This window comes from Scomber scombrus, chromosome 15 (assembly GCF_963691925.1).
Source record: "Scomber scombrus chromosome 15, fScoSco1.1, whole genome shotgun sequence".
Classification (NCBI taxonomy): Eukaryota; Metazoa; Chordata; class Actinopteri; order Scombriformes; family Scombridae; genus Scomber; species Scomber scombrus.
In genome coordinates this window covers 24,145,039-24,162,125 of record NC_084984.1, presented here as the reverse complement: position 1 = coordinate 24,162,125, position 17,087 = coordinate 24,145,039, and the positions used below count along the sequence as shown (strand labels likewise).

General features: G+C 39.2%; 1 protein-coding gene across 1 annotated transcript; it reads left to right on the top strand.

The window, feature by feature from the left end:
- Positions 1-4,508: 4,508 nt before the first annotated feature.
- On the top strand, positions 4,509-7,915 carry LOC133994951 (zinc metalloproteinase nas-4). Its single transcript, XM_062434194.1, has 8 exons — positions 4,509-4,602; positions 4,686-4,718; positions 4,805-4,870; positions 4,951-5,000; positions 6,024-6,093; positions 6,193-6,307; positions 7,467-7,639; positions 7,734-7,915. Exons 1-8 carry the CDS (start codon positions 4,509-4,511, stop codon positions 7,817-7,819), a joined length of 687 nt encoding a protein of 228 aa, XP_062290178.1. The 3' UTR covers positions 7,820-7,915.
- The last annotated feature ends 9,172 nt before the right edge of the window (positions 7,916-17,087 follow it).

Below are 17,087 nucleotides of genomic sequence, written 5' to 3'. Positions count from 1 at the left end.
AGGAACAGTTACTGTACAGGACCCTCAAACTCCCAACTCCCAGAGGACCCGAGTTTGAGGAAGACCCCCTCTATGTTTGTTTATATAAATATATATACATACATACATGTAACTATATATAATATTATCATATTATCATCACTGTTAAACCTATATGTAACCTATCTATCTATAGATGGCAGTATATATGGACCCCTTCATAGTAATACTGCTGCCATGAAGGGGTGCACTTGGTCCGCAACAATATTTTGGTGGTTCATGTCAAAGTAACACCCACATGAATGCCACGACCCAAGATTGGTCACTTCCTTGGACTACATTTGTTAGGTACTGACCACTGCGTACCAGGAAGACCCCACACTACCTGTTGTATTGGAGATGCTCTGAAACAGTCATCTTGCCATCACAATTTAACCCTTGTCAAAGTTCCAAATTTGCTCTCCCTTTAACATTTTTCCTGCTTTCAACTCATCAATTTCAAAAACCTATACTATTCACTAGCTGCCTTTTATATCCCAGGTGCCATTGTAACGAGATAATTAATGTTCTGCCCCCCGCCTTTGGAGCTCTCTCCCACCAGACATTCGCACTTCTGACTCTGTCTCCACCTTTAAATCCCGCCTGAAAACGCACCTATTCAGAGTGGCATACTCTGTCTCACACTGACTATCCAATCATATTCTTGTTTATTTATTGTACTAATGCACGTTGTTAACACATTCTACACAATGAACAGGAAGATCTTCAGGATCAACACACAGCTTGGCAACATCATAAAGCACACAGTCTGGTTCATGTGCATTGAAGTCTGAAAGAAAGTAGCCTCTGAAATGGGTTTATAGTTTTAAAAAAAACAACAAACTTATATGAGGAGAAACTGCACCAAAGAATACGCAAGAAGAAATGGCTGTTACATATTAAAAAGGCATATGACTCTCTGTGGAGAGAAGGTCTACTGAATAAAATGAGTCAGCTTGATATAGGTGGAAAGATGTATAGCTGGATATTAGTTATGTGGCCATCAATCAATCAATCAATCAATCAATCAATCAATCAATCAATCAATCAATCAATCTTTATTTGTATAGCGCCAAATCACAACAAAGTTATCTCAAGGCACTTTACACATAGAGCAGGTTCTAAACCGTACTCTTAAGTTTTTAATTTTAAAGAGACCCAACATTCCCACATGAGCAAACACTTAGCGACAATGGCAAGAAAAAACTCTTTTAACAGGAAGAAACCTCAGGCAGAACCAGGCTCAAAGTGGGCGGCCATCTGCCTCGACCGGTTGGGGTAGAGAGGAGAGAGAGGAAGGATAGGAGAGTGAGAGAAGCACATAGAAAATAAACATTGAAGCTAGTAGGTCCGGGACTGGAATCTGTCATCCGGACGTCTACAGGCCCAGATTGCCTGTGAGATGAGAAAGCACAGACAACTCCGGGGAAGAAGTTTAGGTTATTGAATGAATTAATAGTACATGAATGTTAATGGATATAGATAGATGGATAGAGAGAGAGAGGAGGAGAGAAGAGCTCAGTGCATCATGGAGGTAGGAGTCCCCCGGCAGTCTAAGCATATAGCAGCATAAACTAGGAGCTGGCTAACTATAAGCTTTATCAAAAAGGAAAGTTTTAAGCCTACTCTTAAAAGTAGAGAGGGTGTCTGCCCTCCGTACCGAATCTGGGAGATGGTTCCACAGGAGAGGAGCCTGATAACTGAAGGCTCTGCCTCCCATTCTACTTTTAGAGATACTAGGTACCACATTAGGCCTGCATGCTGGGAGCGCAGTGTTCTGGTAGGTACATAAGGTACTATAAGCTCTTTAAGATATGATGGAGCCTGACCATTAAGAGCTTTAAAAGTGAGGAGAATGATTTTAAATCCTATTCTAGATTTTACGGGAAGCCAATGCAGTGAAGCTAAAATAGGAGTAATGTGATCTCTCTTTCTAGTTTTTGTCAGAACGCGTGCAGCTGCATTCTGGACCAGTTGGAGAGTCTTTAGAGATTTATTCGGACAGCCTGATAATAATGAATTGCAATAATCCAGCCTAGAAGTAACAAATGCATGGATTAGTTTTTCAGCATCATTTTGAGACAGGATGTGTCTAATTTTTGAAATGTTACGCAGATGAAAATAGGCAGTCTTTGAAATTTGTTTTATATGGGAATTAAAGGACAGATCCTGGTCAAATATAACTCCTAGGTTCCTTACAGTAGTACTGGAGGCCAAAGTAATGCCATCCAGAGTAGTTATATCATTGGATAATGTGTTTCTGAGGTGTTTAGGGCCAAGCACAATAACTTCAGTTTTTTCTGAACTTAATAGCAGGAAGTTACAGGTCATCCAGGCCTTTATATCCTTAATACATGCTTGTAGTTTAGTTAACTGGTTGATTGCATTAGGCTTTATTGATATATATAATTGAGTGTCGTCTGCATAACAATGAAAATGTATTGAGTGTTTCCGAATAATGTTTCCTAAAGGAAGCATATATAAGGAGAATAGTATCGGTCCAAGCACTGAACCCTGAGGAACACTGTGTCTAACTTTTGTTTGCATGGAGGATTTATCATTAACATTTACAAACTGAAATCTATCAGATAAATACGATTTAAACCAGTTTAATGCTGCTCCTTTAATGCCAATTAAATGTTCAAGTCTCTTTAACAGGATTTGATGATCAATAGTATCGAAGGCAGCACTAAGATCTAACAGGACGAGGACAGAGAGAAGTCCATTGTCTGATGAACTTAAGAGGTAATTTGTAACTTTTACCAGTGCAGTTTCTGTACTATGATGAGCTCTAAATCCAGACTGAAAATCCTCAAATAAGCTGTTATTATTTAGAAAGTTACACAGCTGATTAGCAACTGCTTTCTCGAGGATCTTAGAGAGAAAGGGGAGGTTAGATATAGGCCTATAGTTGGCTAAAACCTCTGAATCAAGAGTAGGCTTCTTAAGAAGTGGTTTAATAACAGCAATTTTAAAGGACTGTGGTACATATCCTGTCACTAAAGACAGATTGATCATATCTAATAAGGAAGTGCTAAGAGAGGGAAAGACTTCCTTAAGCAGCCTAGTTGGAATCGGGTCTAAGAGACAGGTTGATGGTTTGGAGGAAGTAATCATTGAGGTTAGTTCTATAAGGTCGACTGGAGAGAAACAGTCTAAATAAATGTCAGGTTTAACAGCAGCTTCTAAGTTTCCTGTGTTAAAGGCAAGGCAGTTTTATTTATATAGCGCATTTCATACACAGTGGCAACTCAATGTGCTTTACATAAAACAAACATTCAACAGAAAAAATTGAAAAAAAAACATGGAATTTGAGAAATAAAAATACAACCCAATCATAGTAAACACGTACATACCCCCCCCCCCACACACACACACACACTAGTAATAAAAACAAAGTACAGAAACATAGAAAGAGAGAGAAATAAAATACTATAATAGAGCATTAAAAATAAGATTGCAGCATAAAATAATGATTTGCTTTAAAATCATTAAAAGGACATAGAGTGCAAATGAAAGATTAAAATTTAAAGTGCTTTGAAAGAGCTCAATCATAAGCACAGGAGAAGAGAAGTGTTTTTAACCTGGATTTAAAAATATTCACAGTTGGGGCTGAATCAGTGCTTATTGAGGGCAGGAGGTGATTAATTGTATCCCTAATAGTTAAGATTTTATCATTAAAGAAACTCATAAAGTCATCACTACTGAGAGTTAAAGGAATACATGGATCAGTAGAGTTATGACTCTTTGTCAGTTTAGCCAAAGTGCTGAAAAGAAACCTTGGACTATTTTTATTCTCCTCTATTACTGATGAATAGTAGGCGGCTCTGGTGTTACGGAGGGCCTTCTTATATGTTTTAAGACTGTCTTGCGTGAGATTGAGATTCTTCTGATTTAGTGGAACGCCATATTCTTTCTAGTTTTCGTAAAATTTGTTTTAATTGTCTAGTTTGGGAATTATACCAAGGAGCTGTTTTCTTTTGTTTAATTACCTTCTTTTTTAAGGGAGCGATGGAGTCCAGAGTTGTTCTCAGTAAGTCTGCAGCCTGTAGCCTGTCCTACAATTTGTTCCTAAAAGAGGATATTGTAACTGCAGAGAGGAGGTAATCGTTACAAGATTACAGGATTTTAACTCCATGTTGTATATAATGTTGAAAAGTCAATCAAATCTGTGCCAGTGATGAAGAATGAACACTCTAGGAAATGTAGAACACATTTTCATACATTGTAGTAAATATAATGCAGAGAGGGAGATATTTAGACATACAGTACATGAGACAGAGCAGTTGAGGGGAGTTTAAAATCACTGCTGAGCTCAGGACAGGACTATTGACCAATCAGTATTCAGATGATCTAATTCCATGACTCTACACACTCTGAAACAGTAGGTGGCGTTATGCACCTTTAAAGTTGATTTGTGATCCACCAATAACCTCAAAGAAGAAGTAATGAATCAGGTAGACAGGTGCTCACAGGTGATTTTACTTAGTATGGTGATAAGGGCATGTCAGTGTGCCCAGACCTCTGTGAACATGCTGCATCTGATCCTGGCTGCACTTTTATTCACTGAATACTTCAAACATGGTCAGAAATCAATGTCTACATTTGTATTTGATTTTTTACTCTAAGAGAAAAATTTGAAATTTCTCTCATCTGTTGTGTTGCAGTTGACAGCGGTCCTGTACGGGAGTCCAGTAAAGGTAGAGTTGTTCTAACTTCAGTAGAAATGTTGACATGAATGTGGTTTTGATATTTCTTTTAATCTGCAAACATGTTTTTGTTTCAGCATTTAAAGAAAACTGGGTCAGCATAGCGTTGCATTATATGGAGTCTTACCCAGAAACTTTAGAAGGTGAGAGACTGAGTTGTAAAAGCTGTTAGAAAAAGCAGAAATATGTGTTAATGTGTGTTTTATTGTGACTTTATTGACAGAGCTAGTGTCTGACGACATTACAATGATGGAGGGTGATGTGATGCTGCCAGTGAGTGAAACTACCTCCTTATTCAGGTTATTTTTAATAACCTTTTTAATTGCTTTGTACACCCAGCTAACACTTTATTAGGAACATCTTATACTTTTGCAAAGCCCTATACATTTTGAGTTTTTGTTGGCATTGGGAGAAAGGAAAAGAGGAAGGGAGGAAAGAAGGACAGAGGAAAGAAAGAAGGTAGGGGGGAGGAATGAAAGAGAAGGAGGGAGGGAGGGAGGAAGGAAGGACGGACAGAAGGAAAGAAGAAGGAAGGAGGGAGGGAGGAAGGAAGAGAGGGGGATGGAGGAAGGAAAGAAGGAAGGGAGGAAAGAAAGAGAAGGAAGGAAGGAAGAAAGGGAGGAAAGAAGGAACAGTCAAAACAGACGGGTTATGTTTGACCCGGGAGGACGACACAAAGGTTAATTACTAACAAATGTAAAATGTATAAACTGTGTAAAGTAGAATTTGACAGAGCTGTTGTATCAGATTACACAGGTGTTACTAATAAACTCTAAGTGTATGTAGATAAATTAATCACCAGAGCAGATAAAAACTCCTGGATATTAACTTACAGATTAAGTGGAAGTTGAATTCCAGTTTAGAAATTCTTAATTAGACATTTGAAGATACGACCAAAGCTAAAGACTGTTCCTTTCCATCTCTTAATTCTGACTCTAGAATAAACAGCTGTGTGTTGTTCATCCTACATGCAGCTTTTCTCTGTACATCTAAAGCAGGAATTAGAGCTGCAAAAAATAGTTTATTAATCGTTTAGTCAATCAACAGAAATTGAACAGTTTAAATTTCAACTGTTTTGCTAATTGTCTTTGTGCATTGTGGGTAGAGTAGGCACCAGGTTTTGACAAGGAATGTGTATAATAAAAAAAAGACACCTCTGGTTCTGCTGCATTGATTTGAATCCTTTTTTTTTAATAAATGAAGAACATTTAGCCAAAACTTGACCAACTAACCAGAAAAGTACTCAGACTCTGTGAGCTCTGTTTTGTAACTGCATTTATTTACTTTCTCCTGCAGACTGACAGGAACGCAGTACACCACATATGGCAAACAACACATATACCGTATGTCATCAGCCCAGAGTTAGGTGAGCTGTTATGTCTGTGTGTGGATTAAAGACATGTATATATCTACTTATCTCACTGGCCCGTGTGATTAATTTACTGTTTTTAATTTCATTTTGCAGCCAGTCGGACAGACGACATCCTCTCTGCTATGAAGATGGTGTCAAAAAACACTTGCGTGTCCTTTCACAAGCAATACTCTGAGACGGACTACCTGTTCTTCAACACCAGCACAGGGTATAAAAACACAATCACATTGAGGTTGGGGTTCATTCTACACATATGTAAGTTACATACAAATAAAATACTGCTGCATAGGGTCAAAATAGACACCATAGGTCCAAACTTCACATCAAGAATGAAAGTCTTAACCAAGGTAGAGAATAACAGGGGTCCATCTCCTTATAAATAGAGGTATGTTTAGCTGTAGGAGGGCAGTCATATGTTCCATCACAGACATGTTTTTTTGTTTGTTTATTTTAGTAGTTTTATTGTCATTATATTGAGTGTCAGACAACAATATAACATTTAGATAGCACTCCTCCCCATCGGCACTTAAGACAATTAAAAACAATTTAAGACATAAATAAAACATTGATAATCTATAAGAGCAAGAGGGATCAGGCCATCTTCATTAGTTTAACAGCTTGGGGGAAGAAGCTGTTTTTCAGTCTTGTAGTGTGTGTGTGTGTGTGACTGAATTGTCCTGTATCGCCTGCCAGAGGGAAGTAGTTGGAAGTGGTGGTAGCCAGGATGTGTTAGGTTTCATGCAATTAATAGCAATCATCAACAAATACATATTACATAGCACTGATCAATGATAAACTGGGGTTCAGGTGCTTTTTCCAATAAGAAAAGTATTGGGTCCAGGGGGATGACAGTTTCTTCATTTCTTCCTTGATCCTTCCTTTCCAGAATGTCTGTATTTTGGGGAAGTCCCAGAAAATATGACTATGATCCCCAACCATACCACAGTTTCTGCAACATTTGTCAAATAGTTTTTTAAACACAGGCCGAGTTTAAAACGTGGATTTTTAATCGTTTGTTGTTAATATAGGGATGTGAACAATAATTCATCTACTCATTATTTTCTCATGCCTCGATGTTCATTTGGCCTATAAAATATCATAAAAGAGTGGAAAAATATCTAAAGTGATGTCTTCAGATGTCTTGTTTTCTTGGATAAACAGTCCAAAACCTCAAAATTTGCAGAAAAATACATCCTATCACATAAGATGAAGAAAGCAGCAAATTCTCACAATTTGAGAGCTGGAACTTTCACTTTAATCGAGTACTAACATAGTTGGACGTATTGTTAAAGTGTGAAAAAAGAAAAGGTCTCAAACATGAAATTGGTGATGATTAATTTGGGTATCAACTATACTACATACTGCAGCTGTGCTTCATTTGTGGGCTCCATCGGTGGCCAGCAGCCCATATACGTCGGGCCGCCGTGCAGGGTGGGGAATATCGTGCACGAGATCCTTCACGCTCTGGGCTTCCACCATGAGCACACCCGGATGGACCGCGATCATTACATCACAGTTCTCTCTCATAATATTATGGCAGGTATGGTTTGTACTCATGTATAATTCGATTTTTTTGGGTTCATGTTTTTGTGATTGAGTGAAAATAAGAGTTAGTGGGGTTTGTTTTTTTTCAGGCAAAGAGAGAAACTTCAAGAAGCAACAAGGCGAAACCTTTGAAATTCCTTACGACATAAAGTCTATCATGCACTATGGAGGGTAACATGTCTGAAATCTAAAGACAGTTCAGTTTTTCTCTGTCAGAGCTGTTACGATGCTGTTTTTATTCCTGCTTCAGTGGGTTTTTTTCAGCTAACGGTCTGCCCACCATCATACCAAACATTGATGCTGAGGGAATGGGACAGAGAACCGAAATGACACAAGAAGACATCAAGAGAGTTCGTCACCTCTACAGCTGTGGTATTATTCCTTTATATAATCTAGTTACTGCTGGATGCTGCAGACTATCAAAACATTAAATCAGCACTTAACAAAGTACTTTATAATTTGCCTCAGAGCAGCCGTGTAAGTTGCTGTCCTGCCCAGAAGCCATTTTAATACTGCAGATGGTTGGTTTCAATCTTAAACATTAAACTTATAGTCCGTGAGCCAGAGGGGTTGGTCGTTACCGAAAAAGTGGCAAAGGCTACCATACCTTTTCTGAAAGCCTGGAATCTCAGCTTTTCAATGATGTATGATGGCCATCTGACAAGAGTAGCTGTTTTGAGTTATCACACATAATGTAAACTAAGGTTGAGAAAAATAATGCATATAAATCAAGCAGAACACTGACAGCTGAAAATCTATATTGGACATATTGGAATATTTTATTTTGTTATGTTTGGTATCATTTTAAAGGGGAGACTCTGGGCTTTCATTTAAATCCTTTTGTGAACATTTTGGATAAGTACAGCCAACCCTGGAGCTCTTCAAACTTTTAATCACACACATTTTCCTGCCATTTCCGCCTAAGTCATCTTTTGTCTTTTAATCCTGTGGCACCAGGGAGCATCAGAGAAACAAAATCCAAACACTTTAATACTGGCATGACCCTAAGGATTCAGAAAATGTATCATTTACCCATATTATCTGATTTGGAGGGGGTGATTTTCAGTGTTATATCAGACATGGCGTTTGAGAAAATAATGCCTATAAATTAAGCAGAACATTGACATAGCTGAAAATCTAAAAAACGGTATAACAAATAACAAATGAGACATGGATTCCTATGTTTTAAGGTGTGGTAAACCCAATTATGACATTGCCATTACTGTAAAAGGTCAAGGTCATGACTTTTAGGCATGGTCAATGACATTTTATGACATTTTCGTACAGATTGCATCATTCAAGGCCACGACACTAATCAAACTCCTCTTCGGAATCCTCATCAGAGGAATAGGATTGTTTCTCATCAGCAAAGTCATCCTTCTGGTTTTTGCACTGTCTTGCATGGCATAGGTCAGTGCAGGGCAAGTTGTTGGCAACACACTGACATGATGGAGTGACACAGTCCCTCTTGCATGAGCAGGACAGAAACTCAAGTACTGCTTGTGGACCAATGGAGACATTGAACCTAGTCTATGGAGAGCTGCAAGTCACCATCTTGGTCCACTCTAGACCACCCATGCTCAACTGGGGAAGGAACTTCAGGGTTGTTCTCGAGGCATCTTCTCCAGATAGCACCTTGATAGTTAGCTCTGAGACAGTGCTTCCTGAGAGAATCTGAGCATGGAGGTAACTGCCAGGATTCTACGCCTTTCTTTGCACAAAAAAGTGCATACCTCATTTCATTGATGTTGGTGATTCTGGACTTGGAGCTGTACATTTGACATGTGAACTCCTGTAAGACTGCATACAACTCAGGTGTCATTGTCGAGTCTGCCCCAACCTTCTGAAAGGTCTCACAGAAGTTTTCATCCTTCTGAAGAAGTTTTAGGGCTGACACTTTACCACGACCTGCAAATGCACTTACAGTGTCGCAGCCTGTGTATGCGTGTAAACCAGGCAAAGCCTGACACAACTGTGAACCCAGACCACGAGCGAGTTGTGAGATGTTTACGTAACTAGTGCGATTCTTTGTCCCTGACTTCAGGAACAGGTCACATGTGAGTGCGTCACTGGTAGCCAGGCTTATCACCAAGACATCAGTGTCATCAGACACAAGGATGACAGATTTGTGACCAGTCCTTGAAGCATGGCAAGCATGGAGTAGCATACGGGTGTCAGCCTCTTCCTGAGTGGACGACAGGTCTGCTACCTTGTGCACTCCCTGTTGGGTCAGCTTGTAACACTGATCTTTGGTTGTAGTGTACAGAACCTTTTCACAGATTCTTGTTCTAGACTGTTCTTTGCCCCACTCTTTGAGCAAGAAGGTAGCAAGATTTGTTTTGTTGTTGTTGCTTTGTAGGAACTTCTTCCATTGCTGAACTCTGTGCCCTGCAGTGATCTGTCTGACCTCTGTGCCTGAGTCTGCACCTCTGGCCACTCTCTCCATGTGTTTGATAGAAGCCTCATTATATACATCAAAAACAATGTCAACACGGGTGCTGTGACTTGCTTCAGCTAGCACAGTGGACAAGACATAGTCTGCAATATCAGCAAATGTCTTGCCATCACCGTTCAGCTTCTGAACAAGTGCCATGCCATCTATTACGCAGCTTGAATTTAATGGCAATGATTCAGCAACACATGGGAACTTGAGCAGTTGCTTGGCAAGTGAGGATTTGCAAGTCTTCCTCACAAGCAAGAGCCCACGGAAGTGGTCCAAGGGGATGAGATAACACCTCCTTCAGGTTGAGCTGTCTACTCTGTGCAATCAGTACCATGTGGGCAAATATTCGATTATCAGCTTTGAGGATAACTTCTTTATTCCCAGTTTTGCATGTCTTTGCTTTTCCCTGCATTGAGGAGAATGTTTTCAGTTTCTTCTTGGAGAGTGGTGCATGGAACTGCTTTGCAGGAGGATTACTCTCAACACGCTCAGCAGAGAAGGTTCTGTAGGCATTCTCGCCAATGGTGTGCGCATTCAGAAGGTCTTCAGCAATATCTGCTGGTGCTGTACTTCCAGTAGACAGAGAAACAAGGGACTCACCACCTGCAAATGGATTTATCCAACTAGAATCCAACAGATCCACAGTGCTTGTAATGTGTTCTTCATCTTTGGCAATTCTGCTTTGCCCAAGGTCCTTGTGAGAACAGTCACTTTGTTGGGGTCCCAGGGAGCTTTTCAATATAGACAGGTAAGTGCTTTTGTACTCAGCAGTAAGGTAATATCTTGAGACAGCTGCTGGGTTCAAGCTAAACCCTTTTGTGCCTCCAGCTGTCTGAGTGTCCCGATTGACAGTTTCCTCTAGGGTCTGGTCAATCGGAACCCTGCAAATGTGTTTGTTGCACTCAGCTGGGCCGAAAAGCCACCTTCACAGAGAAACATGTACAGACCTGGTTTCTCATGTTCAATGTGGCTCATCTCTGAGTAGTAAGCAGTGAGTGACCTTGCATAATTCAGATTATCATAGGCAAAGGTCCAGGGGATGATTGATCGAATGCTAGCCATGTGCAATGCCCAGTTTCCTTCACGTGATGCCCTCACAAGGTTTAGTACAACCTCCACCATGTCAATATATGACATCCAGAAGCGGGCCAGTGGACCTTGCTGAGACCTGAGATGCTGCATGAATTCACAGAAGTACTGATGGACCTTTCTGAAAACTGTACGGTCAAGTGATTCTTCTACAGTGGTTGATGATACACCCTCAGAAAAGACACTCAAGACTAGGGGCCGGATATCTAGGAGATCGTGGGCATCAGGATGGTTCTCTGTGAGCCACTGGGGAAACTGATTCCAGACTAGCCTCAGGAGGGCTTCATACATGATTTTGTGGAATCTCAGAGATCTATTGTACTTATGGCCATCCAAAACACCACTGACAGATCCCTCAGCCACAGCTCCAGATTCAATGCATATGTCCCTTAGGCCTGCAGCCTGGAAGCGCTTCCCAATCACACCCAATAACATACAGATAGTGTGAAAGACTCCAAGTCTTGGCACAATGTTGGGAAACCTGTCTCTATGTGCCCACAGAATTTCTATAACTTTACAGTAGAGAGCCTGATCAAAGGCAACTGACATGTTGCTGATGTGTAAGGAAGTCATGATGTTTTTACTTTGAAGGAGAATCTCATGAACAGTTGCCATCTGGGTGGCCGGGGCATTGATGGTTGGCAGATAGCTGACAACACTGGGAATAACATCAACAGAGTTTGATGCTAAGATGTTGTAACCTGTCCAGCTAGGGACACTTTGATTTGTGGCAGAGTGCAGTCTGCATACCAACCATAAGAAGTTCTTCTTCAAAGCATCAGCACAGATATCTGTCTTGACCTCAACATAGGATCTAGTTGGAGGACCACACCTAGTTCCCACAGCATACACTGGCAGAGCTGGCAAAGATACAGAGACAGTGCTGTTGGGCACATCACAAGCTGGTCTAGGCAGTTCAGGACCCAACATCCGAGGCTGCACTGCTATACCATTGACCCTATGGGATGTTCCAAAAAAAATAATCGAAAACATTTTCTGCCATCGTTGCATTCTGTTTTTATTCACTTTTTGTTTTTATTTATACATTACAAGCTCATTATTTATACATTTTATTTCTGACTGGCTATTATTATATGTTTAAACTGCTTAAACCGCAATGATAACTTTTAAGGTGACCTCATCCTATATATACATGTCAAGTTTGAACATTTCTCCAAATTAGCGCCTATTTTAGTAAATGAAGCCTCATTTGTATATTTAGCCATTACTTTTGAGAAAACCTGCTATACAAGCAATACTTGTCTTAATTTATGTGATAAACTGGGAAAGATTTGTGGTTATGTATAAAAGTTTTCTTATTTACCAGAGTCGCCCGAGAACAAGGCATTCATTTTTTAATGTAAATTCCATGAAATTGGGGACCTGATATAAATTATATTTGGTGGATATGTATTAAGGACCCTTTGAACTATCTAAAAATGCTTAAAATGCTGAATAACAACTTTCTCTAAAAAATATTTACCTCAGACTTCAACAAATTAGCATAGGGGTAATAGTACAGTACATGTTTCTGTCTTTGAAAACGCCATGTCTGATATAACACTGAAAATCACCCCCTCCAAATCAGATAATATGGGTAAATGATACATTTTCTGAATCCTTAGGGTCATGCCAGTATTTCAGTGTTTGGATTTTGTTTCTCTGATGCTCCCTGGTGCCACAGGATTAAAAGACAAAAGATGACTTAGGCGGAAATGGCAGGAAAATGTGTGTGATTAAAAGTTTGAAGAGCTCCAGGGTTGGCTGTACTTATCCAAAATGTTCACAAAAGGATTTAAATGAAAGCCCAGAGTCTCCCCTTTAAAATGATACCAAACATAACAAAATAAAATATTCCAATATGTCCAATATAGATTTTCAGCTGTCAGTGTTCTGCTTGATTTATACGCATTATTTTTCTCAACCTTAGTTTACATTATGTGTGATAACTCAAAACAGCTACTCTTGTCAGATGGCCATCATACATCATTGAAAAGCTGAGATTCCAGGCTTTCAGAAAAGGTATGGTAGCCTTTGCCACTTTTTCGGTAACGGTTTCCATATTTTGAGGCCCTGGCTCACGGACTATTAGTGAAATATTGAGATAATAGACAGACTGAGTATGATTCATGGAGCCAACTGTCAATCAATGCCCACGCAGACATCAAAGCTACTCCAAATCTTATTAACAGAGCAATAATTTCCAAAATGACCACGAGCAGATTTATTAGGAGGGCCTGAATTTAGAGATTGAGACAAGAATGACTGACTCGTTAAAAACAATGATTGACTTAAATTGTAAGTGCATTATGAAAGTGATGGGGGCAGTCCTCCTCCTTTTGTGTAAAAAAGATCTGAAGTTTGTCTGAAGATGATTTGAAGCTTCGCCCAAATTGGTCAAATCAAGTATGACACGATATCAAAATTAGGATTTTTTATTTTAAATTATTTTGTTCTCTATTACGGCCATTGGAAGCACATTGGAATGGGATTTTTCAATGGTCCGTATGAACAGGAGGAATGATTACAGTGAGGAAAATCTCTTTCATTGTTCCTATGGACATCTGACTGCTGATTTAAGACGCACTTGCAAAATTATGAACCTGTCCTTTTTATAATGTTGTTTTTTATATCATGTTAAACACTTTACCTTGTTGTTGAGAGTTGCTGCACAAAGAAACCTGCTTTGCATAGCATCAATTGTAACCTGTACTAAAAGCTAAGTTAGCAGAACAGATGGTGTAATAACAGATGAACATGTTTAATTCTCCCTCATCTTTCCTCTCTTTGTCAGACTCCACAAAAGAACAGACTGAGGCAGAAAACGGCGAACATAAGGAGAACGATACAATCAAATACATTTTGGTCAATGATGTGAAGACCTCCAACCAGAATCCAAATGCTGCCAACAAACCACAGAAAGATCACATTCATACAACTGCAGCTCTGTCTGACTCGCTGAAGAAACTCAATGCTTCCACTGGAGGACAGCATAAGACCAGCAGAGGGAAAGCCTAAACTGAGCTGAGCTGAATTTATTAAAAAAAATATACACACAGTATCTGATAGATTTGTTTGTCTTTTTGCATGTGTCTGACAGTTTAATAATCTAAACTTTATTAGTGTCCTTCATAGTTTAAAAGGGAAAATGCTGTGAAGCTTTAACCTGCTGTTTCTTTATTCTTCAGTCTCAGGGTTTCCCCATGTTTTTAATAAATATCTTAAAACCTTTTTACACTCATCAGCCACCCTCACTCCAAAACTTTAAATATTGACTTTTCATGTAGGCATGAAGTCTAGTTTATCAGGTTTTGGACACCTTCAGTATTAAAAGTACTTACATATTTCTGTACCGTTTCTAAATGCACCTTAATGCAATGTGCAGCTAACTGTTCATCCACTTAGTACTACTGTCCTCCAACATTAGAATAGTTGAAAATCCTGGCAGGAAGTGAATCTGGAGAGTGAAATTTAAAAAGTAGACATCACAGCAAACCAGGTCATAACTACAGAGCTTCAGTTTTAAGGTAATATTCTCTTTCTGTCATCTCAAACACAGTAATGGTAGGCTCTGTTCGCTGAGCTTCACTGTTTGATTCATGTCAAGAGTAAATGTCAGAGCAATTTCCCCACAACCTACCTGCATGACAACAAACTGAGCTGGAGATACATATTTGGAAGTTTTTAATGTTCTCGAAGAAGCAGGAAAGAACATGTTTGGTAACTTCTTAGGGTTATTAAAAGTGTAAATCAGACTCGGTAGACATGAAGTGCTTTTTTGGCATTTGATGTTACTCGAGCAGGATTCAGGGTTTAACACTCACCCCTCTGGAAATGATTTTGTACATGTTTTTTTAGGAGATAAGCTGACCTCACTCTTGTGTGTCCTGCATTCTTTAAACCTTACCTTGTTTCTCTTTATAGATGTCTCTGTTTTAATGCTCAGAAATCAGCTCCACATTATCAGAAACACTGCTGCAGTTCTTAAAACACAGAGCAATCACCACGCCGCTTACTGAGCAGCACAACACTTAAAATCTCTCGCAATGAAAACATCTAACTTTTGTGTGAGTGAATAAATACAAAAATGAAAGTGTATATTTCAGTAAGGAAGAGGTTATTATTGAGGATAACAACAGAGAAAGATTTCAATTGATTGTTCATTAGGCATGAAGACAGGATCAAGGCCAGGATTAGACACTAAAATTAGACAATGAAATCAGGGGTTGGTCCATGAAAATCAGAAAGACACATAGAAGTGTTTTGTGGTCTGAGCAGCATGTTTTTTTTTTTTTGTTGGTCACTGTAGCATGTAGCATTGCGCTATGTGCGCTATGTGCGCTAATAACAGAAAACAAAGTTTTTTAGCTTGTTGTGATTTCCAACTTTACAAATAAACACACCCACACCTCCGCACAACCCTGCAGATGTGTGCCACATAATGATCTAATGATGTCATATATGATAATATACAGTATCACTCACAGGGACCAAACCACTACTTTTACTGCAATACTTTATCGAATACTTATTTACTTTTACTTAAATAGGATTTTTCAAAAGACGTAGAAAGAAAAAAGTCAGTCACCGTGACGTCGCCCGTTGGTTTGTGTATACTCCTGTTTTGAAGCCTACAGTTTGCATTTTGACCATCGCCATATTGGATTTTTGGAGCCAGAAATGACCATATTTGGACGAGAGGGTGGAGGCACTGGCTTTAGTTAGCGTGGTGCATTTACAGTCTATTGTAAACTTTTTGCAAAAAACAGGCTTAAAACCATTAAACAGACTGTACTTACAAACCCTTTAGTACAACCAAACACTGAACAAGACTTTTTCAGGTAACCAAAAGGTTATAATTAACTTTCATGAATTGAAAACAAACTGAAATAGTGATGGCTACGACAATGCCTACACTCTATGAATCTGGGGTTATGCCGTTACTTTACCTGACCAACACTGTTGCTGTGGTAACGACTTGCCTGTGATTGTCCCTTAATTATGCATAACTTTAAACCTTAATAAATTTTAAATAGGTGAGTTGTATAAAAATTCCCCCTCTGTGTCATGAATGTGTTTGTTGTAGAGACCAAACCTGTTGTTTGTACCAGGCTGTTTAGTTCTGATGTAAAGTTGGGCATTTTAACATGGGGGCCTATGGACATTGACTCGCTTTTGGAAGCCACCCTCAAGTGGGCATTCGAGGAACTTCAGTTTTTGTCATCTTCATGTTGGCTTCATTTTTCAGCCCTGTAGATTGCTGCTTGTGCAAGACTTTTACTTGAAATGGAGTATTTGTACATTGCTGTTTTGGTATTTTTACTACAGTATCTGAATACTTCTTCCACCACTGTATGATTGTTCAAAAGCAGCAGTGTAAACCAATAATAACTGCACACAAACAGAGAGAATCTCTTTTGTTTGAGCAGGTGTGATTAATTCAGAGATGCATTAATGATCACTGACTGTTCCAAAAAAACAACCATATAATTCCCACACAGTAGCAACCAAAACATCATCTTCTTTTTCTCTTGCATGTATCCGCCTACAGAAACACTCACATGTATTCCTCTATATCAGATATTCATCTACAATCCTGGCAGTTTGATCTGTAATTAAAACGTGGAAAAATGAATCCAGTGATCACAGGTTTTAAATTAAAACAAAAGAGAAGGAATCCTAAACAGGCTCTAATAGTCTTTTAATTACAGAGGCTGTTGTGTGGAGGCCATTAGGAGACGGGGCTGAGGGTAATTGAAGGAAACCATTCAGTCAAACGTGGCTAGACTTACAACAACAAACATGAATGTGAGTGGAAATGATGATGAGTCTGACTCTGTTATTCACTTTCCTTCAGTTTGTGATGGGAATGTGGGCCAGAGAGGACTCATCCAATATCCTCGTAAGGTAT